Genomic DNA, 27,725 nt, shown 5'->3' with positions numbered 1-27,725 from the left:
GAAAGCTGGGGAGGGGCTGTTTGCAAGGGCATGTAGCGATAGGACGAGGGGCAATGGTTTTAAACTAGAGCAGGGTAGGTTTAGATGAGACATTAGGAAGAAGTTCTTTACAATGAGGGTGGTGAGGCACTGGAACAGGTTGCCCAGAGAGGTGGTGGAGGCCCCATCCCTGGAGACATTCAAGGCCAGGCTTGATGAGGCTCTGAGCAACCTGATATAGTTGAAGATGTCTCTGCTTACTGCAGGGGCGTTGGACTGGATGACCTTTAAAGGTCCCTTCCAACCCAACACATTCTATGATTCTATATTTTAGGGAAAAAAGTTCTGATTTTTATCTCGCTCAACTCAACATAAGTAGTACAAGGGCCTGCAACTCTCAGAATCAATGCTTCATTCTGCGTACACAGGTGAAGAGAGCTACACAGATAAAAAGAACAACCTAAATCTTTCCAAATAGCTTAGAGTAGTAAGTCAGAAACATTAAAAAATGAATGTGAAAATAGTAAAAAGGTGGAAAGGAAGAGACGAAGTTGGCCCAACATTAGCAAGGAAGTAAAATACTTATCAGCAAAAAGGCAAGCTTTACTGATAGCTTTTTCTGATAATAGGAAAGCAATACATTAAAGAATCATTAACTAGCTCCTTGTCTACGCATGGCAGTTGACGATGCAGGTTTCTAGTAAGATTTTAAGGAAAAAGTGTGATGGTCAGCTGTTGAGAAGGACACCCTAGGAATTTGAGGTAACAACTGTAAAAGTACCTGTGAAAGGTATTAGTTCATCTTGAGTTCAGTCATTTGTTCAATTTGTTAAAAGCTTTACAAAGTTTTATGCATTGTTCTTCTAAATATTCAGTGCTAAAGACTTACCAAACAGAAACACCTTACTGTCTGAAAGTAAATGGATACTAATTATCATTCTACATGATGCAGGAATATTCTTGTATGACCTTAAAGTTGTAATATTTTCTGTCACGTTATTTTATACATCTTTAATCTTATCTGGAAAAACATGTAGCTATACAGTACTGCATATCAGGAGAAAAAAAAGAAAACTTTGCACATGGTTCATAATGTTAACATTCATGAATAATGAACAGATAACAAGAAACACAGTATGATAATCCTTGTTATCGTATTCTTAATTAACAGATATTTATGACACATATACAATACATCAAAGATTAAAAATATCCTAGAAAATGCATTATCAAAATATTGCCATGACATATATCAGTTCTTACACTGTCTACATCTGATGACATTTTGTACAATCTAGCTCAGACTAAACTGTTCAACTGGAAATATTGAGACACAAAAATGCAGGAAATTTCACTAGAAACTTTAGGAAGACTGGTATATTATTTTTTATGGTCTAAGGAACTCCTCCATTTTTAATGAACGTGTAATATTTAATTTTTATTTTAATAACAATAGTTCTAGAATTTTTACACAGCCTTTTCAAAGCAAAATTTGCTTAACTAAGAAAATGGTTATTTTCATACGTAAACTGTGTGACATTTAATCAATTTTAAAACACTACTATTAGAATGACCAGTTATCTATCTAAAGTGATTAAGCAATATCTTTTAATTTCCTGTTTATTCTAGGTTGGGTTTTTTCCCAAACTAGTATTTGTGACTCAGCAGGTTAAGCATGATTAGATTATTAAGGAAATATATTTTGTGCACCGTTGTTTTTTTTTTTTTTTTTTTTTTTTTTTTTTTTTTTTTACACAATGCCCCTTTGATTTAAGTCTGTTTGTTGCCAATGCAGACCTACTAACTTTATTTAAATATTCATAATCTCTCTTTGTTAAAAATAATATGTTAGATTAGCATATTAGAATAAATTATACAGGACATAAACTGTGATTCCCCTTTTAATAATTGTAAAATCTTCTTACACTTTTACTCATAAAAATAAAATGTTTGAAGAGCAGGTAAATTGTGCTCTAATGCCACAAATACACGGCGGGAGTCAAAGGGAATGTAACAATTTGACTTTTTAAATCAACGATTTAAATGTCACCTAGCATACTTCAAACCGCCTTTTTCCTATCCTTTAAAGAAGAGAACCAACCTTGCAGTTCATCATTATGTACGTTTCCACTACTTCTAAGGGAAAGCTGTGTTTTCTGATTGCTAATCTAACTGTAATTTGCACCTTAATATTTAATAATAATTACATTTCAGGCATTTTAAAGTTATTTTTCTTCTTTGAAACAGGATGTTACAAAGCTGGTTTTTCCATTACAGTGTAGATTTTCTCTAACAGAAAATCAGAGATGACAATGAAACACTGTGATAATTAAACAAGAGTTGTAAAATATGAAAGCACACTGAGTTAAAGAACCCTGTTTAGCATCATATTTAATTCAGTAATTCAAGCAAATATTGCTGATCGGATTGCATGAAGAACTTATTAAATATGAAGACAAGCATTTCTCAATTACAATACAATTATCTTACAGGAAGAGCAATTTTTAGTATTAGTACAGATATTTATCTTGATCTTTGTCAAGTAATCTGTTATCTTCCCAGGTAAAACACTGACATCTTATCAGCAATGCTGTGCTTCTAAGCACAGTTCTAATTCTAACTAATGTGGGTGGATCCTCTATGAAGTTTATTCATAGAATTTTGCTTCTTCCTACCATGAGTAGATCTGCTGTTAACTCAACAGAATTTTCCACCTGGGAAAATATTATTCCAGTAAAAGCAGAGAGGAGTAGGCATTCAACCATAAGTGCCTGACGGATTAAGAAGCCTTCATGGCATCTCCTGCATCAGACAGGAAGCATTTAAGAGACCGATCATGAGCTCTGCCAGGAGTTATTTTCTACTTGACGAAATTGCCAGGAATCCATCTAGCAAGCTGTAAAACACGCATATCTGACTGCAGGATTTGGATATAAATCTATACCAGTGCCATTAAACTCAAACACAAACACAAAAACAGCATCTGAAAAACAAGCTTAAGTATCATACCTGGCTCTTATTGGGAAGTTCTGAGCTATGTCTTTCATTACCTTTAAGGCATCATAAACAGGGGCAGACATAATTCGAGCAGCTGCTTGAAAACTAAGATCTGGAAAAAAATAAAAAAAATCACTGGAAATATCACTCTCAATCAATACTGCCTATAACCAGAAAACTGTCCCATATACACACTTCCATTATTAATATTTTTTATGTTTCAATTATACATTGTAAAAAAATTATGCAGTAACATTATTAAGGTCGAAAGGCGGGCACTTAAAAGTTTGAAATACCAAAATCAGGCTTTCCTACACAATTCTGCTCAGCCATCCTAAGCACATACATTGTCCATGTAATTTCTAAGCTTACAAAAACACACTGAAAAAACCAGACAATTCATCGTGTGATATTGTGCCGGTATCACAAGGATATCATGCTCAAACCTCGACACACGCCAACCCACAGGCACCCATAACTGTAGTAAAGAACAAGATCTTTCCAGCTCCAGGACTTCACAAGATTTTCAGAGAACAGATATGTTAAATGTATAAGACTGTATTGAGCATGTGAGGTGCACAATTTTCAAGAGTTTGCAGCCATTTCACAGGAAGAGAAAACAAAGACTCATGAAAGAAAGGTCAGTCTACTGTAAAATTCAAATTCATAGTTCTCCTAAGTGTCTAGCTCCATTTTTAAAGGTATCTCATTTTTCTCTCCCTACTTTTTCTCAGAATGAGGTAAATTTTCATATGTCAGGACAGTTTATAATTCATTTGCCTGTCCACTGGAAAAACAACACTGGAATTCAGTCAGCCTTCTTTAGGTGCCTAACCTGGATGTGACAAATCTTGGCACATGAGACTGGAGAAAATCCAATTTTGGTACCAACAGTACCAAATAATAAGGCAATAATATAATAGGTGCTTCTGTGTACTTTGGATACAGCCTGTCTAACTATCTTGGCGCAATGATGCTTTTTCTTCATAATCTGCTAGTTAAGACATTTGAGCAGAAACTGAAGGCCTTGGGTTATTCACTTTGAGGAAAGCAGATGCCACGTTAAGTAAAAAGTGCTGGGTAGAAAGCCGTAGAGGATGCTGCCCTATTAGAATTTTGCATCACCTTTTTGAAGCAATTAGGAATTAAAAAAAAGGCTGAAGAAAAGCAATCAGCATGCATTCCTCATTTAGCCCAATAAGGTACACCTTGGCTGGAAAAAAGGCGAGTCCGAGAGGTGGAATGTTAACGTGATATTTCTTAATACATTTAATGAAGAATATGAAGAGATTAAGGTTCTCAAAAAGAACCTTTCAGATCCCTTTCAACAGCCACATAAGCTGTGATCAGGTGAAGCAATATCCAATTGCTGCTGTTAATACAGCTAGTGATGCCTTATCTGCTGTGCACTTAGGACACACACTTAAAAATCCTTCATAAATTGTTGATTATTTCCATTCTACGCTGAACAGCTTAGAGTACAGATATTCAAATCCCGCTGAGGCAAACTGACATGTCGTTTTATCTTCTTGGTTATCTCTGGTCCAGGACTGTCACTTACAGACCTCCCCTTGAGGCACCCTAACACAGCTGAGAGTGCTGTGTAGGGCACCTTGGGGAAAAGACGATCCTGAGCTTAAAGCAGATCTCAAAGTATGCTTTGAAAGCTAATGAAGCACTAGAGATCAAGAGGCTGTTCACACAGATAAAAGAATGAGTTAAAGGGAATACCACATCAGTACTCTGTGCATCATTTCTCATTACAAACAGTAAATCCGATTACTTACCTAAAACATAAGGCTCCTGAAAGACTCTTGAACGGTGTTTAGGGTCATTTATAAATAGAAGTATGCCTTATAGCTGACAGAGTTTTGGTTAAATTTAGTTAAGTTTTTACTTGGAAGCTAATTAAAGGAAATCAGAGAGTATCTGAGCCATTAACTCAGCCACTATCGTTAGTCATTAAGAATGAACTAGAGAAAACACCCAGTCATGTCAAGAGTAAGAGTAACAAAACAATTGTGCCATCCAGAGTGGGGGCTGAAGATGCCATGTCTGAAAAGGCCCTGAATGTACTTACCACAAGCCAGTACCACTCTTCCTAGCACCAAACAAACAGCATCCCAACACTTAACTACTTTCAACATTGTATGAACTGGTTGCTTGGGCAGCTGCACCACTTTCATTTTTTATTTATATAGTCATGAAACCGCGGAGAAGACCACCACTAAATAGAGACCTTATATAGACTTTTGAAGGTAGACACTAAAGGGATCAAAGCTTCACAGATGCTTCTGTTCGAACATCAATTAAATGGTATTCAATCACGTAAAAAAATTAATTAACTAGACAAAAAGATAATTTTATTTTTATTTGCATAATAGATTTCTCAGGAGAAGTGAAATGCGATGTTTTTCAATTTTTTTTAAATTTTGGTCCAAGATAAATACTGCACCCGAAGGAGAGTTCATTAATAAAAGACTGCAAGTGAACTACAATTATCTCAAATAGCCAGTTTCAGACCAGGTACTGCTAGCAAACAGTCAGGGTCCCCAAAAGAAACTGAAGTTCAGATGATTGCTCAGTCAGTCTCCTTTGTTGCACTAGTATAAAGGTAAATTAGTTTTGGTCAGCTCGTCCTCTAAAACTGAAGAATGTAACAGGTAAAATTTAGTTGCCTAAACTTTTGTGCATTTAGGGACCTGTTTTAGAGTGATTTATAATACCATCCAAGCTACAGAACATCCTGTAGGTCATCAGCACAGAAGGTGTTTAGAAATCAACTTCTACATATTTGTTCTTCTTTTCCACAGGAAAGCTTTTAAAAGCATGCAATGTGAACTCCAGTACATGATAAAAGTTAGCATTTATAATTTAAAGAAAGCAAAGGTATTAACCTGTATTTCGTCCCGACTCAATAGTTATGCCAAGGTGATATTTTTTGCCTGATTTCTCAAAACATCCAAGAAACTTAACATCTTAAGTTTCCATCTTAACATCCAAGATAACACATCAGGCAGAAAACTGGGCAATGTAATTTCTGTCTTTAAAATCAGTAAAGCTAGTTATGATTCTCCACCTTATAAAATAACTTCAATGCTCCTTTAATATCTAGCATGTAATACCAGGACAAGATACCAATACATTCTTTTTAAATACTTGATATAATACTGCTTTTTTTATGAAACCATGCATCTCTTTTTAGAAGAAGCTTTTATCATACTGTTGATACATCAACATAATGAACAGAGTACTGTGTTAATTCAGAAAAATGCAATACGTACCCTGTAGCTCCCAAACTTTAAGCGGTTCCATGTTGTTAGTAGTTTCAATTAGATGTTTTCTAAACTCTTTCAGATTATTTTTCAGATCAGGATGCATCTGTCTACAATAAGACATTTTTTTTAAAAAGGCAAAAATCAATGGCATCCAACAATGTCTGTTTTTATCCACAGCATTGCTCACAGGTAATACTATATTTGCAGGGTAACAAGCAAGAGTCAAAATTTTAATTCATACTTAAAAGAAAAATGAGGATTTGGGGTGAGAAGAGGTGATTTCTAAGGACTAAAAAACAGTTAATTACAAGGAGGAGTTCAGTTATTTTGTAGCGATATATCTCAAACCCTGTCGCATAAATTTTGATGGAATAAAGAAACTCAAAGATTAAGTAGTATTAACAATACAGTTAACTGTATAGTTAGTTTACTATAGCATAATGTATACTAACTGTATTGTAGAGTAACCGTAACTGTACATAGACACAGAGTTTGTTGTATTACCTACAAAAGACATAAGCCAGTCAATGTTGAGAATATTTTATAAATTAACATCACTGACAAAAATCAAGGTACTGAGCACGCAAATCACTAGTCAGACCTGAAGAAGAGCGTGGTGCCCAAAAGCTTAGCTATCTTTTTTGAAAACAGAATTGGGCAAAGACATTTGGAGGGCAAAGACTTCCGCCTGCAACAAGATACCTTCCAACATCAAACAATCACCACTAGATTTTTAAAGACTCTTCTACAGCAAGTATAGAACAAGAAGCAAAAGAGTAGCTAAAAGTCTTAATGATTTAGATTCTGTAATATTTCATATTTTATTTTAGATATTAAGGAGTTTCACAAGGAATCTCTCCCCCCTCATTTTATTAGCTGTTGGATTATATTAGCTGTTGCTCTTTACAGAAAAAGAAAAAAAAAATCACTGATGAAGACTGTTGTTCTGGGATTAAAAAATAATCCAGGTTCCTCAATGAAAGCATACTCATCTAAAAAGGAGAGCAAAGACAGAAAATTCCTTTTTATCTTACTTGTAATATAGGCCTAGAACTGACAAACATGGCTCATACTCCTGGAAATCCCTCTATGACAGAACAAACCTAACTAGTTTTGATGTCTTTAATTACTGCTTTTACTGCCTTCTTTGCAAATTTATCTTCATGACATTTTTTTCCTATTCAGACCCTCTATTCTTCTGTGAGTGAAAGACAATTGACAAATAAGACCCAGCCACAAGCTCTAACCAAGATCTAGTATTGATGCTCAGTCCCTCATTTCTCTTGTTCAATTACATTAGGGTCAGCGCGGGCACAAAATTCAACACACAAAGTAAAGTGAGAAAAGCTGCCCTTCTCTGGATATGTATTATGATATGGGATTAAATTACGTTAATTTGAAGAACCAAAGAGTTATATTTCTAAGATTTTTTTGTCTTCTGCTTACATCTGTACCTATTTCACAGTGGAGAAAAGTATAACCTTTGACATGGCTACTACAACTGAAGGACAATATAAAGATGGCTGAAACATCTCTTTCATCTTCAGTATGAAGAGGGGAAGAAAAAGAATTTAAGAGTCTAGATACACTGTCAAGAAGTCGGGGTAACTGTCTGACAGCTTCACAAATTAGCCATAGTGCAACACCAAGAACCTAAGTATAACTGATCTGGCGCAATTGAAGAACAAAAAAGCTCAGATAAAAATATGACATAGGCATTTGATGCTACCTGCTGTGGAAGATCTCTACAGATAGGACAATCACATAAGGATGCCTGAAGATCTGGGTGCACTTCTATCTCAATGTGTTTACCTTACAAAAAGGCAGAAAGGGCATGGGCTCTCATGAATTTAGAAAGCATTAGCAGCTCTAAACCCCAAGGAGACTTACAGTTTGGTGAGAATATCTACAAATAAGTTTACTTTTTACTTTAAAAAAATAAGAAAGAATGACATTAGAGAAGACCCACACTCTTGAGTTTCTTCTTGAAGAAAAAGCCAAGATTTATGATTCACTCCATGGATCTGTCACAGGAAAATGGAAGCACTTCTGCTGACAACAATCATGAAATGAATCCATCAACAGAGAACCAGAAGCAGCCCATAGCCCTCAATAAGGTAAGGATCCAACTCCATCAATCACTTGGACTAACAGATTGTAACTTGGAGATAAAAAAGTTCCTGCCAGAATGGAACACAAATTCACGAACTCCAAAATCAGAAGACATTTATAATAAGCATATCTTTCAAGAAATATCACTGCTTAACCCTAAGAAATCAATGCCTAACTAGCTTGAAAACACCTTATGTTACTGTAACCCACAGCCTTGGATTTGTTGTGCTACTGCTTGCACTTTGAAAACCAACATTTTGATTCTAATTATCTGAAAACAGAAGTAATAGTAACCATTTACTGTAGAACTCCATGTTTTCACATTTGTATCTAAGGTTTTTTTTTTGACTGTTGCTCAGAAGGATTTTTTTTTTTTTTTTACTTTAAAAACAGTTTACTATATACATTCTGAGAGAATTAGGAAACTAAAATCAATAAATTGAAATGAATAAACAACTGTTGCACCTTGACACTCACAAGACATATACACCAAAAAAAATTAATGAGAGTTTTCACCAGTGACAAATTTTCAACATAAATCTCACTACTTCTATAAAAGAATTGGGTTTGGTTCACATTTCAGAAACTAATGTAGAACTTTAATTATAACTTATGTCAACTCACTTTAATTTGCCAAAGAGAAATCCTTGGACATCACTTTCCTCCTCCTCCTCTTCCACTTCTTTTGTATCATTTGCTCCTGAACACACAGCACATGTAGAAAATATAAAGAAAGAAAGTTACCGATGTATTATGGTCTTATGAATTATAAGACTGTTAAAAGAAACATACAAACAGAAAGTTGTTGTTCCTAGACATAATGTCAATTAAATTTATATTTATGCATTCATATTTTGGCATCAGAATAAATTGCTTTACAGAAATTAGCAACATTCAAATTAATTTTTAAATATCATTCATCCAACGGTTACATTTTTTACATAAATTAAATTGATATGTTTAAATAGTTTGCTTCCCAAAATAGCCATTTCTCAGTTTGATTAAGTGGTAAGGTATAACTCTTACGAGCCAGCTACTACCAGATTTATGCCTGAAAAACATGACGACTTTAAAGCGCCTGAATCTCCAGCTATCATTTGATGTAAGTCAAAGATGAGTTTCTTCCCCTTAAAAAAATATTATTCTAGTTTTGAAGTGGCTCACAGGCTATTAAACCTTATTCTCACCAGAAGAGAGTTGGTTTCTTTAAATCTTGTAAATCTCCACACAAAGTAATTTCTCACTGTCAGAATGCTATAGCTACTACTTTCTGTGATGTGTGTTTCATTTCAACGTGTAGTAACATACATATGGTAGCAATACTATGGTAGAGCACATCTTTCCTACCAAAGGCTGTGAAAGTATTTTCTACAAAAATTTAGGAACCCAGCCCTGAAACAGTAATGTGTAGCTACTGTGGTAGTTAGCATATTAAAGATGCCAACAAACATAAAATAACTGAACAAAGGTTAACGTTCTTATACTTATTGAAAGGAGGAAGAATGGGTTACATTTTGAAATAAAGCTCCAAATAATAATTACAGGTTAGGTGATGAACTATATTTTAAGCACAGCTGTTTAAAAATATTTGCATATATTTTGATATATTACTTCCCAATGCTGAGACTTCCTTCTGTGAAAAGAAATTAAGTATAACCTTCAAAACTTTACTGACTTTATAACTGAAGATTGTAACATATTTTAATAGTATCACCAAATACGACATAATGAATAAAAAACCAACATACCTTTAACCTGTGTGTCATCTACGGCTTTATATTCTGTGCTCTTTATTGCAAGTTCTACACCATATCCAGACAAATACAGTTTTCTGGAACTTGGCTTCTGTTTGATGATATTATTTTAACAGAACAAAAAAATGTAACTTAAAAAACTGTATTTATAGGAGATTAAAATATTTAATACTGTAACTTTAAAATTTTATGACAGTCATAACTTAAACTCATCTTTCAGTTTATGATTCAAAATACTACATCAAATAAAATGCAAGAGTCATGTAAGGCATATCAATAGTCCATTGAGAAGGTGTGTAAAAGACTTCCTTTATCTCCTGCAGACCACAGAAAGGCTGTCAAAATTGTAGTCACTGTAAGTAATATTAGAGGAAGGACTAGAACAGGCAGAGTTGATAGCCCCCTATACAGTTACTGGTCACATTTTAAACTGTTTTTCATTTAATTGTAATTTTAGCAGATTTCAGCATCTTGGGAGGAAACTATCTATTTCTACATCAGGCTGATTCCTTAAAAAAAAGTTTTAATGAAAGAGTTAATAACTTTATGCAAGGAGGATTAAGAAAACATAATAAAATATCACTGCTAAAAACATGTCGCCACTTATTAAAAACAAACAACAAGCATTTCTAACTTTGGAGTGGAAGTTTGACATTCAACAGTGTAATTACTCAAGAGCACATGTATTTCTGAAAAATACTTCCTAATTTCCCCAAAAACGTTTGAAAAATCCCCTTTCCAAAATGCAATTTGCATACACACAGAACTTGAAAGCTTTTTGGCTTTGGCTTACAATTTTTAAGAATCATTCTGCATTGAGAATACTCCAGCCCACAACTGAAAAGCCAGCAGGACTGAGGGTTTTCTCTGCTTGTCCTCTAAGCAAATCTCAATGCAGAGAGCAGTGCACTCTCTAAGCAGTCTTGGTGATACTGGCAAAAAAAAAAAAAAAAAACAACCCACAAACAAAAAAAACCCCAAAACCAAACCGACAGCAGAAAGACCATACCTCTTCTGCTCTCAATGCTCCCTCTTCTGGTATTTAATGAAAAAAAGGAGGGAGAATCCCTCTTAGTGGAAACCAAAGAATAAAAGAGGAGGTTGTGAGGAAGGAGGAAGATTGTGAGGAAGGAGGAAGAAGGAAGAGCAGTCTGAAGAGAGAAAAAGTGCAGGGAGGAAGACAACAGGCATTTGGGGGGACCATGGTGCATAAGCCAGTCAGAGCAAGGAGACTATAGGTATTTAATTGAAAAAAAAAAGTGCACAAAAGAACAGAAAGTTCAGTAAAAACTATATCCCACACAACTTAGAATTTAAGATTGGTTTCCTCAAATTCTCTGTTTCATTACTGTGAGCAAACAACTCAGTCATCCACAAACTATGGATCTCATTAAGAGCTGTACCCTGAATATAAATTACAAAAACCTTCCAATAACCAAAAGTGGGGGCAATGTAGTACCATGTACTGGTATTTGTCTTGTTTTGTTTCAGGGAGAAGTGTAAGTTATGAAAAGCATTCAGAAACATTATGTTTAAAACACTGACACTGTGGAATGTGTCGAAAAATTGGTCAATGATGATGTTGACTGTGATGCCCATGCTGTTGTCCTATAATGAATGTATGCGATTATACTCAGAATATATAAAGTATAATTAATTATTTTGACTTGATTTTCTATTCTACTTTCCATTTTTCTAATTCTTGTTATTAATATATTCAGTCTCCTGCACCAAGATTCACCCAAGGTCTCCATACAATGTACAAAAAGCAGACACATAACCAAAAATTAAGTACTTCAAGATCAATCAGTGATGCAAACAGTGCTTGCATGCAGGATTAGATAATATTATCATGCTTTCCCAGCTTCAAAGTTTGTATTAGGTGAATCACTTAATCTAGAAAGTTTTAAAATTAGAATATATATTGCACATGATTTAGGCAAATGCAAAAATAAGTGTAGAAAGTGTGCTTTGTCAGAAAGCAAGCAAAATAAAGACAGAATACTAACAGTTTACTGAATCAATGTTCATTTGAATTGCATACCTGAACATAATGCCGGAGAACATAAACAATTTCCTCCTTTTCTGCCTTCTCAGATAAAATCTTGTGGAATTTAACAAAGTCTTTTGTACCCATTTCTGCATAAAGAACAACCACTGGGCCATCCTCTTTGAGAGTCGGGAATTTATGATCTCCCTTAAAAAGATAAGGCCTGGGTCTGTTTTTAAAAACAAATAGTTGTGATATTATATATTCAGAAAATAAATAAAAGCAGTGGCAGTTTTCCTATTTCATAATTGAAAAACTATTAAGGGCTTACACACTAAAAGTATAAAAGCCATGTTAAAATCATCACAAAATAATCATGATTTCTCACAAAACAACTTAGAACACAAATTTTCAAGTTAAAGCCCAAGAAACTGAAAAATCAGCATCAACTGTAATTTATTTTACCCAATCACAACAGAGCCAATGAAGAGCATGGCGCTTCGAGATTTTGTGCAACAAGCAGTTACAGCTCGAACCTCTTAAATTAAATGATGCATTACATCTACTAGAGATGTACAGATCAGACAGTGAGTAACAGAGTAGCAGAGGGATAGTCAGTGAAGTTTGCGAAAGCTGCCAACACACACTGGGGTTATGCTTCTCTTACACCATTAAGCTCTGTTGATTTAGGTAATTTTACAAATTTTGATTTCCTACCTACCCTCCTAGTTACGTTTTCTATACCTGTGATGGTATCTTAGATGACTACAAACATCTTTTGAATGAATCCTTGAAAAGATGGAAAAGTAACAGGGGATATGGTTGAGTAATATACTCAACATGCTAATTATTGATGAGTACACTTCTTTTTCAAAGTTGCCTTTGCATAGTTACACTTGAAAGACCAGTAAACTCCCTCCGAACCTCTCCAAGGCAAGTGAGAAACTGTAATCCAAAACACACTACAGAAATGCGTGTAGTAGATGTTCATTGAAAAGTCATATTGGAAAGGTGTGAGCAGAACTGCACACACCACAGTTCCTGTGATACAAAGTTTAGGAATATCTTCAATATAAAAATCACAGAATAATTTACACTGCAAAGGACCTTTGGAGGTCACCTGCTCTAAACCCTCACTCAAAGTGGGGCCAGTTTGTATTAGGTTACTCAGGGCCTTAACATCAACGTCCTACATAACTTGGTAGGTACACAATCAAAGACCACATTTGTAAAGCAGAGAAAAAGTGCCTGGTTTGAGAATTAACTTGGGTGCATGCAGCCATGTGTCACAGAAATATCAGGCAAGCTTTCCCCTCATCACAGGGCAGGGCAGATGAAGTAGGTGTCATCAGGGAGTCTGAAACAACTCCTGAAATGAGCAAGCTCTGTTCAAGAACAGATCCATATCTGCCCAAGATTAAAGCATATATATGGGATGTGACTTGTGCAATTTCCTTTTCATATACAGAGAGACAAGAACTGCCACAGTCATTTATAGAGTTGAAACCTAAATCAAGAGAGCTTCTCTTTTCTAAACTAGTCACCTACGTATCGCAGAAGGATGACTCCTGCTCTCAAAAGGTGGGTACCAAGGGCTGTCATGACTTTCTTGAACGCTGACAAAGGAAGCATTTTATACTATAATGACCCAGCTCCACTACAAAAAAAAAAAATTAAGTGCTGCAGTGGAATAACACTGCATAGGGCTAACCATAATGACCTTGGATTGGAGAATTAAAGTGTTCAGCCCTTGTAAATCCAAGATAAGCCCCCATTCTCTGTTTCTCTTCGACACTGAATAGGTGTGAGAAGTAATTGGTTCTCTTGCTCTTCGAGCTGAAAGCTAATTTATTTCCTGCCATAAGAGATTCTCATGAGAAGGCTGCCTGAAAGCAAAGGACAGCAGCTGGGCAGAGAGAAAAAAAAAAAAAAGATAGAAAACCCACATGGATGTGGAGTTCTGCACTCGCTACCCAGTTACTAGGGTAGTATAAGCAACTATAGGCTTGCCTTGATAGTTGCCAAGACACGGTGCAGAAGGAATGTGGTGCACAGAAGACAGCAGACGTGTACTGACAGACCTTCTAAGGCATTATTGTTTTGAGCAAAATATGACTCCCATCAATGCTTCTGCTCTTGGCAGCAACAGCCCCAGAAATCTTAGTGTTGTATTTTGGACAATTAGCAAGATAAGCAATCCCAGCCATTTAACCACAGAAGATCTTGCTTTGAAAGGTCCAGAGCCCTCGAGAGTACAACTGGAAACAACAGTGGAAACAATTACAAGAAGGCGAACATGGATTTCTCAAAGTCTAGCTCCAGGAACTCTAAATATTTGAGTGACTCAACTACTTTTGGGGTGAACAGAAGGAGAGGAAATTTATCAAGATTTGTCTCTACAGCTCTGAAGGTTGTGATGTGACTGGTGCACACAAAACCATCCAAAACACAAGAACAATTCAATAGAAAGAGCTTAAGTTTTGAGTTCTTAAAGTTAATGATTCGTAGAAGTCTAGCTCTTTCAATTCCAAATACTTCAGGATTCTATTGTATAGTATTGTGAATTTCCAGAATCTTGTCAATTTGGGGATAGTATCTCCAGAATGGAGAACATACTGAATGCAGTTAACTGCTTTAAAAGAAGAGCATATTCAGACATTGTGATAAAATATTAAGGTCTCATGATGCCTAAATGTATGACCAGAAGAATTCAACATCGTTTTAAAAGCCAAAATATAGTACAAATAATCTATGTAAGAAAGTAAGAGACATTTGTTAGGCAGAATGTAATAGTTAAAATGGGACATGGCATTTGAAAATACTGTACATGTAGAACGCAAAATTGTTTTCAGAAGCAACCATCCCCAAAGAGACAAATTTATAGGTTTTCAGTTTTGTTTTTTTTTTTTCTGATTTCTATTTGATAGAAACCAAAATCCAAGAAATATGGCCTACTGAATCGTCTTTCAGCTCTACATATCTCCATGAAGCAGTTGAGGGTACAGACACTGACATGTATTATGGTGACCTTGACCGTTGCAGGAAAAACAAACAAAAAAAATGCTACATAGAGATCTTGAAAAAATACGGATTAATTCTTTTTTTATGGAGATTAAACATTTTGCTTTCATTATTTTCTTATTATTTGTTATTTTGATAGGTTCTATATTACTTTACATCCCAAATTCATTCTGGACTGATGCTACTTTCTACAGGACAAAGTCTGCAGAAAGGCTTGATAGGTGCGAAGTCTAGCACAAGGTGAGGAAAGGTTATGCCAGTTGAGGTAGACTCCTCTTCCACCCCTGTGCCAACCCCTTATCACCCAGAAAACCTCAAATGCATCAGCACTGACTACACAGAAAGGTCTGACAGCAGAAGTACTGTCTGAGACGCATTAAAGGGTAAGCTTGTATAGAAAGTACACTGTAACTTAAACCTGACTATTCCACACCAAAGAAAAAAAAAGGGAATACAAAATTCTCCACGTGTTTAGAGTAGCAGAGCTCTTTTTTTTTTTTAAATCCCTAGTTTGATTCATAATTGATGAATTCTTATAGCAGAAAGTGTTTAAAATATTTCAAAACCAAAAGTCATTCTTAAAATAACTTATATTTTAAATGGTTATGTCTTTCAATATCCAGTAAACAGGGATTTATGGGCTTGGCATTATCAAGTAAATAGAACACAAAATTTCAAAATACTACAAGTATATATGCAATAATACCTTTTCCTCTTTAGTAATCTATTTTTCCTCTTAAAACAGATCATTACATTTACCTCTTAGTAGCCTTCTTCAGCAGCTTTTTTATTTCATTAGTCTTACAGGTGTGCTTCTCATGGATAACCACAAATGCACTGCAGCCTTCTGGTGGAGGTTCATCAGCTGCAATCTAATATTTCAACAATTATACTCAACCAGAATGCTTTGATTGCACTTCAACTTAAACTCACATCCCTTTGATTAAAATAACTCAACAGCTGCCACTGAGTTGTGTTTCTAATTAAGCCCATTCAAAATTGGGTGCATGTGAAAAAAGTAATGGAAAATATTAGAAGATTAAGACCTTATAACCTTTGTGACACATAGTCTATCAAATGCAGTCATGCTCCATAAAATCCAAGTCCATTTATATTCTGTAAGACAGGGCGGAGAAGTCTCCTCCACAAGCTGAAATCACAGCCTGTACTCTCAGACATTTTTAATTTTAGTTGCTATCAGCAATCATGTTAATATACAAAGATTTGACTGCTAACCGATAAATCCCAAACAATTAACATCAATTTTTGGTTCTCTCTCCTTCCCATCCCCCCACTTTTTTTTTTTAACTATATTCAGCTATTCCTATGTAAGTGGGAATTATATGACTGCCTATCAATGACTCTGGATTCACAAGCTGAAAGATAAAAATGAAAATATACTAGTCTGAGATGATGATATTCCTCCAGAGAACACTTGCAAAAAACCCCTTAACTTTATTACAGCTTATTACCTTTCAGAAACACGGATTTCTCACTTTATCTTGAAGGTGGCATTGCTAAAAGGAGGAGGAGCAGCTTTAGGCTAGAGGCACAGTGAATTTATGCCCTCCCACTTTTTCATTAACAAAGCAGGTATTTGACTATTCTATCTTTCATCTTTTCAAATACTAATATAATGAGAGGGGGGGAGAGAGGGGGAGAGAGAAGTGCACTAAATAACAAATATAAATGACTTGGAAGTTACAGGAAATTTCCTACTTAGGGAATGCCTGAAATTCCCATAGGATTATTTAAAGCAATGCAAAAATAGCACCCACAACCTGAGTTTTAAAAACGAACAATTCCAAAAATTCCACCCTGAAAATGCTATCCATACCATTAAACATGAATATTTGTTCCTGTCAATATAACCCGCTTATAAAGCATCACCTTCATAAATTGATCATGCTTGATTCCAAATAACATTGCATATATTTTACTGAACTATAATAATGAACATTCTTCACTCTGCAGCAAATATACCACATAAAATCATGTACCAAATATATCAGATAATACAGTCACCTGCTGAAACATCTGAACAGTTGGAGAATATGCCCGTATGGAAAGTGCAAACTTCAACAGATTGATTTGCAAATTGGATAAAAATTGTCCTGCTTTCTTCAAGATTAGATTGTAATAGGAATGCTCTGAATCTGTTGAAGAAGAAAAAAAAATATGACACTTTTAGTAATTAGCCATAAATGATGTGGCATGTCTACCTGTGCTATATAACAGGCAAACATTACGTTAGTGCTGCTTGGCAATTCAAGTCTTAAATGTTGTCCACTGATAATTGTTTCCTTTCCTACCAATTCTAAAGGCCTAATGCAACGTAAATACAACAAAGATGAGTGCAATAACACTGGTTAACATTAAGTCATTTTCAGCAATATAAAAATTGGCTCAAGACAATAATGTCTCTCTGCAGACCCAAACAGAAAGACTTAAATAGAACTTCCTCATTTATTTCTATTTGTCATGCTTATGCTAGCCTTTTAACGCAAATTTTGGAGGTTACTTACTTTCAACTAGCATTTTACATATTATTTCCTCACATTTAGTCTGGGAACACTCCAACCATGCAACTTAAATAAATAAAAGTCTTCAAAAGGTGACATTCTTTGTGCTACTCTCTCATGTCCTATTTCTTAAAGACAGATGATAAACAGGAGTATGAGAATGGATGCAGTACGGAAAGTGGCTTCCCCCCTCCCTTCATATCTTGCCTTCTCAAGGCCAAAATTAGGACTCCAAGTAGGAAGGAAGGTGGATGGTGCCTGGGAATGACAGAAGTGATAATAAAAAACATTGGTTGGAAATAATTAACCTTCATTTATTCTTCTAGAGGCACATTCAAGTGAATATAGTCATGCTCTCCTTGGACTGTGAGGCAAAAAAGCCTAATTAGAATGAGGTTCTAATATTGTTTTGTCAAGTTGTGAAAAAGACCTGTACCTGTTTAGGGAATAATGCTCACCAAAATTTTAAATCAGGCTGTGTACATCGTACTATATAATATTTTTGAATACAAACGAATTAGAGTCAGAGAACCAAAGCTGTGACCATACCATCCCTGTTCCAGGGGCTGTTCTTCCACAGGAGGAACCGCTGAAACACGCGTGAAGCGGTCCAGAATTACCAACTTATGGCCCAAAAAACCCTATATCTATGTAGTCAGCATGTATTTTACTTACACTGATAAGATACTATGTGGAAACTGCAGTGACTCAAGATCTTTTTCATGTGTAATTCAAACATTCTCCTATAAAAGCAAAAACTTGCAGCAAAGGGAAAGTGAATTGCACGGAGGAACCATTCTAGCTGTCCCGCTTGAATTTATCTGTGTTCTTGGGTCAACACCTTATTTTAAAGGTGCTCTTGCTGTGAAAGTGGAATGATCATCCCAGAAGGAAATTCCTTTAGGGGTCCAAGAGGCATCAAATTTTTTACATGGTGTGAAAGTCACCTCATATGATTTAACTGGCCAGATTTCACCTGCCTCAGCTGCAGCAGATCTGAGAATTACTCTTATCAAATCATGAATGCAGCAATGCAAATGCCATTCCCTCACCATGGCCTAGGTTCCAGCTAAACATTATACCACATACAATAGCCCTACAGGCCATAGTTTTGGAAATGCCCATTAACTGCTCCCAGCACTTCTGTATGCTATTTTCATAACTAAGCACTTCCTATCTTCTCACTTTCCTCTTTACAACCCTTAACCTTCTTTTGTTCTTAAAGCCTCAAGGATCTCTTTTCTGCCTTTCCTCCTTCTTAAAACTCATTATTTAGAAAGGCCGAGTTTGCTGTGATTCACTAGAAAAAAATAATCTACGATTACAAAAGGGTATGATCTACATTTCCAGAACGCTGCCTTCCCATAAATTGTATATGATCATTACTGTCTAACGTTAAATTCAATGGACAAAAACCCCATCTCTTCTACGTTTTCTAAACCTACACATAGCTCTGGCGGAACTCAAATGAGATAATTTTGGCTTCACACATTCCAAGCAGCGAATGTAAAAGTTTTGGAAGTGGCAAATACTTCCAGATTGAAACGTCTTCCCAATAACATGAAGCAAAAATAAAAATTAGATATGAAATCTCTGCCTCTCCACTCGGCCCCAAATAACTTCCTATTGAAAAAAATGAAGTTATTAAATATACAATTCTAAAGATACCGCCTCAATAAAACATTTTTACCGCAAGTCTTTAAATTCTTTGGCTTACAAATTCCAGCTGTGCTTTCAGTGCTTTATATAAAACATCTGACATTTTTGCTCTGGAAGATTATTAAGACAATGATGATTTTAGTAAGTAAAAAAAAAAGAAAGATAATTTGTCACGTGCTTTCAAAAATAATTGTGTTACATATTGACAAGGTCACATTTATCAAATTATGCATACATTCCTACCACTTCAACTTACATCAACATTGGTGGCTTCATTCAGACTACAACTGTACTTTAAACTTAAGCAAGATAAATTAATCTATATCAAACGCTATACAATACACCTAATGCAAAAGCATTTTAAAAAGTCTATTACACACAGAACTATGGTTTCAATTTTGAAAATTATTTTCACATAGTACTTGCTCCTTGAAACTTTATAACTACTTTCCCTCCAGGCACATTTTAACACTGCACTCTATGCCAAAAAGTAAAAGTCATATTAAATTTCTTAGGATGTTACAGGGAACCATGGAGAAACAGATGTTTCTGGTCATAAAATGTGGCATGATAGCATATTACCACTAAATTCATTAACAGAGTTGATTTAAAAATAAATAAATAAAAAAATGAGACAACATTAATAGGATACAGCTCCAGATTTCAGACATCTGAAAGCATGTTTATGAGCTACATACCTGTAAAATCCCATTCTAGCCAAGAGAGATACAGCCTAGCAGCCAACAAAACCTGAAAAGCTATTCAGCTCACTCTAAAGATGCCTAAATTTGTCAGCTGAATAGCTCCCTTAATTCCTGTGGCCAAATTGATGAGATTGACTACAACAAGAATGGAACAGCTAGCTAAGCAGACACATTTAAACACTGTCGTTTACTATCCACAATCTACAGCAGTATCTGGCATCACAGGTAGATAAAAAATAATTAAAGGAAGATGACCAGGACATTCACAAAAGGAAAGTAAAGGTCTGTATCGCAGCTCCTCAGATCTCATGCACACACAGCACAAAATTAATCTGAGTATACACTGGTGGCCCGCAGGAGAATTCAAAGTGCTGAGACACAGTCAGTAGGGAGGGTAAACATAAGGGACATAATTAGTCAAAAGAGCACAGGGTTCTGGCATCATTATTTTGAGGGATGGGAGCGTGGGGATTTTCCCAACTGCATAGATGTGTATATCTGTATCTATAGATCAGCTAGGGAACTAAAGATCTCGGGTAACAGCAGTTGAAGCAATCACCAGCCAGTCAAATCCCTATGACATTCAAGCAAGATGCCAGTAGAGAGGGAATACTTTATTTTATTGCATGTTTATTATAGAAGTGCCATGCTTGTGAAACTGATTCCTCTTGAATCTTTAATGTTGATACAGTATATAAAAAAAATTATGTAATTTAGTTGTGAATAATGTATAGCCTTCTAGATTACAACAAATAATTTTCATGATTGTTATTTCTATGTAATGCTCTGTTACATTTTTTCAGAGAAAATAGCTTCTCTATTAGTATGTTTGTGTGGGGTTTGTGGCCTTTTTTTTGGTTGTCTTTTTTTAATATGTATTTAAGAGATTGCTGAGAATTCATTATATTAACTGAACCACTTGGGAAGACAGTAAACACTCAAGTTATAATTAGTCGGCAGGGAACTGGCTACTTACCTTCACTGTGTTCCTAAATTAACCTTTTGAGATATAAAAGCAGCAGTAAATTTAAAATGCAATCTTCAGTGTTTTGTAACTGTGCTGGTTTTAGTACAAATTTTTTGCAACTTTGATTTCTTTATAACATGCATGCAGCCCAAAATAGCATCACCTGCATTTACAAATCTTCCATAAGCCTGGTGGCAAGTATGTTGCATATTGAGTAAGCACACACAATCTTGCCCATACTACCTGAAGAACTCACTCTAATTTAATATAGTAAATCCCATCATTAACTTTTTCATGTTTTTCACAGTGTATAATCTCAACAATGCCCAAGCTGATTTGAGTTCATATTAAAGAAAGTGTTAAAACAACCAAATACACCACCAGACTAAATGCTTTACCAAATTCCACGTATATTGTTCCTACCAAATCCATTAAATTGCTACCTATATCATAGCTAAAGAGACCATTACTAGACCTAATTTGCTAAGGATGAATATTTTAAATGAGCAAATTAACAACAGATGTTGATTTGATTATTCTAAATTTAAAATAACAAGTTTTGAGAACTGATAAGCAATGGTTTGGAAATCATCCAAGGGATAATTTTAAAGAACAAAGAGAGCCACCATATTTGATTTTTTGAAGTTTTAGCTTCAGTACTTCTGAAATACTCAACTGTAGGTTGGGATACAAATCTATCATCCAATTCTCCTATAAACCCAGTTTTTCAGCTTCAAATCTAGTAATTCTTTACCTTCTATGAAAGCATTGCTATTTAGAAACAACGCCTTTATTTCCCAGTTGTCCATCCTATCTACTCTTGATTTCATCCAGAGCAGAACTAAGAAGTCAGTCATCACAAACAATCCTTTTTAAGCCAGATCCTTTAATTTGCTCCAGTAGTTATTGTTACTTCAGCCTTAACGCATCATGAACATCCCTCTACGTCAACACATCTTGACATGCACCAGCTAAGACGGAACTCATTCCACCCCATCCAGAGAACCACCTTCTTCTCAGAGGCATACTGTGCCACACCACTATTTCAGTATCAGTATTCTTCACTCAGCTGACCATTTTATTGTAGACATCTAATGCAGACTTCCCTACTGAAAATGGCTTAACTATTGCTGGATATGTATGATGCTCATATTATTTCTATTTCATACTTAGTATGTTGACTTCTGTAAGGCGCTCTTAAGTTGGAAGACTCAGTATTGATGTGATTTTGTCATTAAATAACCACTTTCTTCTCCTCTAAAACTGAATCTTTCCTTCTCATCCTGTTCATAAAGAGCATTGTTTTGCTTGTATAATACTACCCCAACTATAAATAGACTTTTAGGAAAACCACTCGGTGCCAGAACTTTTTTTCCTGCATTGTAAACACAGGAGTTCGTTGGCCATTATGATAAATCAACATATACACATCAATTGCTTAGTATTCTTAAAGTAATATTTTAGTACATTCTCAAGGTTCCCCACTACCATAATACTGCAAGACAGACCATGCAGATCATCCTACTGGTAATTTATTTATTCTGAATCACAGAGCTTATCCAGGTAAAATAGGTAAAGTATGCAGCTAACAGCAAAGTTCAACATACACCTGTGTCACTAAAGCTTCAAATTTCTTGGAAAGCTGGTCCGAGCAAACAGACCAGAGATGGCTAATAAAACCCCCTGACACATCATCTAATACATCACTCTTCAAGGCAATATCAGCTGCATCTAGACTACTCATAGAAAAAACAAAACAAACAAACAAAAAAAGACTAATTCAAGTCAAAAGTGACTTCTGGAGGTCACCCTATCCAAACTTTTACTTAGAGGAGATCTAATTTCAATGCTGTATTAGGCTGCTCAGGGGCTCATGCAGTGGTTTTGAGTATCTCTAAGAATGGAGATTCCACAACCTCCTGGGGCAGCCTGTTCCAGTGTTTACCCAACCCCACAGCAGAAACATTTTCCTTAGTATCTAACAAAAATTTTCATGTTTCAACTTGTGCCCATTGCTTTTTTTCATATTACTGTGTAACTTCAGGAAGGATCTGGTTCCATCCTCTATACCTTCCTAATAAGAAGTTGAAGATATAAGGTCTCTCCTTACTCCTCTCTTTTCTTCCTCAGGTTGAGTGAAACCCAGTTCTGTCAGCCTTTCCTCAGAAATCTGCTCCAGTTCTCCAGCCACTGTGGTGATCCTCTCCTAGACTTGATCCAGTCTTTCTTTTAATGGGGAGCCCCAACCTGGGCAAAGCACTCCAGAGGCAGTCTTACAAGTGCTACATACAGTGAAATAATCACTTTTCTTTACTTGCTGGCTACACTCTTGCTGATGCAGCCTAGCATGTAGCCAGCCTTCTCACGCATACGAATTTAACTCGCTGTTGACAAGAATCTCCAGGTCTGTTTCTCAAAAAATGCCTTCTAGTCAGGCAGTGCCCAGGTTGCACTGTTGCTGAGATTATTCCAGCCCACACGCAGGAGTCTGCAAAGCGCCTTTGCTGAAACCTCCCAATGTTTCTGTTGGATTATCTCTCCAGCCTGCCAAGGCCTCTCTAATGGCAGCCCTACCCTCCAGCTTCTCAACTTCTCCTCCCAGTTTTGTGTCATTCACAACCTTGTGGAGGGTATAACCCATGCCACTGTCCTGTGCGTTGACAAAGATCTTAAATAGCATTAGTCAACAGTACTTGGCTCAACAAATGCTACAGGTCAAATTCTGCACCTACTTCAATTTTCCACATCCTCATGCCCTTACACAGAATGGCTCCAAGCAGCATTTACCACCCGGGCCTCTGTTCTCAGCAGTTCTCTCTGGCTTTGTTCATACTTCTGACCTCAGACCATCCCCAGTTTTTATCAGCTCACAGTAATTTTCTAGGTTTCTTTTCAGCTCTCCAGTTGATATCCCATAACTATAATCACAGTTGTTTGTGCATCTTCTGCTTATACTATATCCTTTCTGAAGAAAGGGAGAAATACAGGGAAACAGTAAAGTAGAACATCATGTGTTGCTCAACACAAAAGCACATCACGGAATCATAAGCAGCAAAATGTTGTTTACCATGCAGGTCCCTGTTTCTTTCCTAATAATTTTTTTAAGTCTATCAGCTACCTCGGACATTGCTGAACACTCAAAATAACATTCTCACTGACCTATCCACAAGGACACTGCAATCTCTTTTAGACTTGTATTCAGTCAGTCACAATTGTTGAAGCATGCCGTTTCTTAAGTTCTCCCTCCGATATATAGCATTTTTCACATAACAAGGATTCATTTTTGTCATCTCACTGCCATTTCCTGCATAATCTTTCTAGTGTTTGTTAGCTTTTGACAACTGATGTAACATTCAATTTACCTGAAGTCTCTTCGAGTAGTAGTTAGGTCCTCACACTCATGCCTAAAGAGCTGTACTATTCTGAAATAAAAAGCAAAATGAAACAGCCTTACCTTGTTTTGAAGCTTTTTTCACCTTGTTCATCTATTGACCTACCAAGTAGGTCTAATATTGACCAACCTGTTGTAAAACCCGGTAGGTTTCCAAATTTTTCATTACCATGGTCATTTCTAGTAAACCTCTCTCCAAGGTATCTTCTCAGGTGGCTCATTTTTACGATTCATTTCCTAGATTTTATGCTTTGTTCCTCTCTCCAAACTTCTAACAACTTAATAGTCTTATGCCTAATCATGCCAGTTTTTTTAATCCTATTTTCACAGTGATAAACATTTATTCCAAAACACCAGTATTGCTGCTAGAAAACAGTCTGTATGCCATCTAACAGTATTAAACCTTTTTTGGTCATTCTTTACATTTTTTCCTTTAGCTAGCATTCTCATTTTAGTTATGTGTGGGTTTTTCTCCCCTACGAACATACATCTTACATAAAACATGAAGTCTGAACATCCTATAAGCTCTTGCAGAGCCACCTAAGAAGGTAGGTATCTTGTAATCTTTACATTTCTGTTCCATATGGTAACAGCAGTTCAGTCCGTCTCATCTTCCTTGCTTTTACAATGCTCCTACAGGTAGAGCTCCCAGGGAAAAACATGCTACAACTTTCTGAAAGAAATATACCTCGTAAGCAATAGTGGAAGAGTTAGGCTTTACCTGACAGGAACTAGCTAATGTGTTAGCTTGATTTTTAAAAGTGCAAGATAATATATTAGAACTAGCATGCTCTTTAACTTACCTCCTTGCTTATAAACTGTTAATTCTCGTACGGTTTCCAAGAATTGCCAAAACTTCTCATTACCATCTTCTGCAATAAATTCACTGTTTAAAAATAAAAATGAATCGTCCATAGGTTGATTTTGTCCAAAGATGTACCACAGTAAAAATCTTCAGTTGCTTAAAATAACAAATACCCAGCAACAACCAAGTATTAAGTATATTCAATGACCATCTAAGTTCTCTGCAGCATAAACACTGAACAGTGATGTACTTGCATTAAAGTTTTGAACAAAATACTACCCATCTGAACTCAACAATGAGAGCTGTAAAGTAAGCAGACTATTCTCCAATACAGAAATAAACACAATTTTTCACTTTATTTTTCAACAGGTATTCCAATATACAGTTATAAATAAAATCAACTAAGCACACAAACTTTATTTATTAGTGGCTAAATGTACAAATAAGAACATACACTCTGTCAGGTTATATTTTTTAATTAAATGATAATGTCTACTGTGCTATGCAGAGGAGGCCCCCAATCTCTGGAACACTTTCAAAGATGTGTTAATCCTTACAAAGCATAAAAGGTAAGGTTTGCTTTATTCCAAATACCATTCTTCCACTTACTGGTAACACTTTTTAGTTTTGTGGGTTTTTTTTTAAGGGAACATCAATTGCTCACACCATCCCAACCCCCCTTACATCTGCACAAGATATCTACTTGCTAGCATGAGTGTACTGTTTTCTAATCTTTACTTTGGAAGTTTGCCACTCCTTTGATTACAGAAGCTTGCAATCCTCCCTTTCATGGGAGTTCTCCAAAGAGCAGCAAACAACTTTATAAACAAAACAACAACAAAAAAAGATTTTTAAACCAAACTGGCAGGAGAGCCGCAAACATGTAATACTGGAAAACATTTTCACTTCCAATTTTGAAATTATGATTACAAATTAAAAATACCATTCGAGAAAAAAAGATATGTTTTATTACTACAGCATCACATATTCGCTAATCCCTTTATACATAATTATTTCATTCACGAGCAAAAGTAAACTAATCGGGGTGAGATGAAGAGATACTATTAGTCAGCAGAAGGTCGGAATTGCGTAGATAGATTAGCCCACTGCACCTCCTCGAACTAGCCTGCAAAATATCCGAGGTCAAATACAATGCAACTTGAGAGCACACTGAAAATCTGGGAAAGCCTGTCAGCACTAACCAGAGCATTTTACGAAGGGAGAAAACAGTTAAGCGCTATACCAACGGAGCACTTGAACGCGCCCTCTGACAGAGAAAGAGAGAATCGCAGCCATCCCTTTCTGACAGCCTCCCTCCCTTCTCCGCCGAGAGAAGGAAGGGCCCCCCCCGCCCTCCTCCTGCCCCCTCAGCCAGGCGCCCCCGCCCCCGCCCCCCCGGAAGACCGCAAGGGGAGGCTGCGCCGCCGGTCCCCTTCCCCAGCCTAACGGCCTCCCGCGGCAGCCGAGGAAGGGCGGCAGGGGGAGGAGGAGGAGGATGAGGAGGAGGCGGCGGCTGCACGCACCTCGCCTCCAGCAGCAGCGGCGTCGCCGGCCACTTCGCCGCCAGCCGGGCCGTCACGGCCTGCGAGGAGGCCGGAGCCCTGCCGCAGAGGCAGTGCTGGACACGCAGGAGGGCGAGGAAGAGGGCCGGCAACAGCAGCGGCCGCCAGCCCGCCATGAGGAGGAGGACGGGACGGTGAGGGGCGCTCGGAGCTCCCGCCGCTCCCTCAGCCCCGGCGTGCGCGGCCCCGCCCACGACGGCGTCTGCCTCGCTCCCACTGGCTGCACCGTACCCTCGCTAGGGGGCTATTGGCCAGCCTAGAGACCAATCAGCGGCTGACGCCAAATAAATAGCGGGGCCAGCGGGGCTGGTGCCGTGACACGCGGCGCTGGGGGCGGGGCGGCCGGGCGGCTCGCGACCCCGCGCAAGCGCGGGAGCGGCGGTGGCGGCAGCACCTCCCCTCCTCCCCCGCCGCCCTCAGGCGGGGCGGGGAGCGCCTGTGCCCGCCTGGGGTGCTGTTCCGTTACCTTTTTGTGAATTCTCGGGATGTTTTATAAGTGAGAGTTTTGCGTAGGGTGTCTCTAGCTTTCCTGTTAAAGGAGAAGCCGCTGGCCGGGCGTTCACACAGCAATCGTGGTGTCGCGCACACACACTTTCAGGGGCGCTTCCTCCCCTTTCGGACGTTGTTTTTTTTATAAAACAATTAATTTAATTAGGAGGTACAGTGGCAAGGACAGCCCAGGCTAGGTGCCTCCAAAGGGGGGGACCCCAAGCAAAGAAATGCCTGGGCCATTACTCTGTGATCCACACAGCCACCCCTCATCCATCTTTTAGTCCAGTGGTGATCTTTGGTCTGGGGTCCTGTAACATTTTACTCAATTCTTTCTCTGTGTCCAGGCCCGCGGGCTCTCACCTTGTTGATTTGCAGTTTCAGCCGAGGGTTGGAGCCTCCTTATCTTCTGGTCTACGCTCCTCGTGCACCTGTGTCTGCCGGCAGAACGTGGAGAACTGAAGAATCCCAGACTTGGGAGAAACACTAACAAAA

General features: G+C 37.1%; 1 protein-coding gene across 3 annotated transcripts in view; it reads right to left on the bottom strand.

Annotated features, from left to right (window-relative positions):
• UGGT2 (UDP-glucose glycoprotein glucosyltransferase 2) overlaps nt 1-26,935 on the bottom strand; it is a 92,547-nt gene extending 65,612 nt beyond the window's left edge. For all 3 annotated transcript variants that reach the window (XM_074562862.1, XM_074562871.1, XM_074562879.1), the window contains exons 1-9: nt 26,703-26,935; nt 25,178-25,260; nt 17,157-17,287; nt 15,891-16,003; nt 12,165-12,339; nt 10,115-10,211; nt 8,991-9,066; nt 6,261-6,361; nt 2,989-3,088 (exon numbers count right to left, since the gene is read on the bottom strand). In XM_074562862.1, the coding sequence (XP_074418963.1) occupies nt 2,989-3,088; nt 6,261-6,361; nt 8,991-9,066; nt 10,115-10,211; nt 12,165-12,339; nt 15,891-16,003; nt 17,157-17,287; nt 25,178-25,260; nt 26,703-26,857 (1,031 nt within the window). In that variant the 5' untranslated portion in view covers nt 26,858-26,935. The remainder of the gene's footprint in view (nt 1-2,988; nt 3,089-6,260; nt 6,362-8,990; nt 9,067-10,114; nt 10,212-12,164; nt 12,340-15,890; nt 16,004-17,156; nt 17,288-25,177; nt 25,261-26,702) is intronic.
• Nucleotides 26,936-27,725: the final 790 nt, after the last annotated feature.

This window comes from Larus michahellis, chromosome 1, assembly GCF_964199755.1.
Source record: "Larus michahellis chromosome 1, bLarMic1.1, whole genome shotgun sequence".
In the NCBI taxonomy this organism is placed as follows: domain Eukaryota; kingdom Metazoa; phylum Chordata; class Aves; order Charadriiformes; family Laridae; genus Larus; species Larus michahellis.
This window is presented reverse-complemented; position numbering and strand designations above follow the sequence as displayed.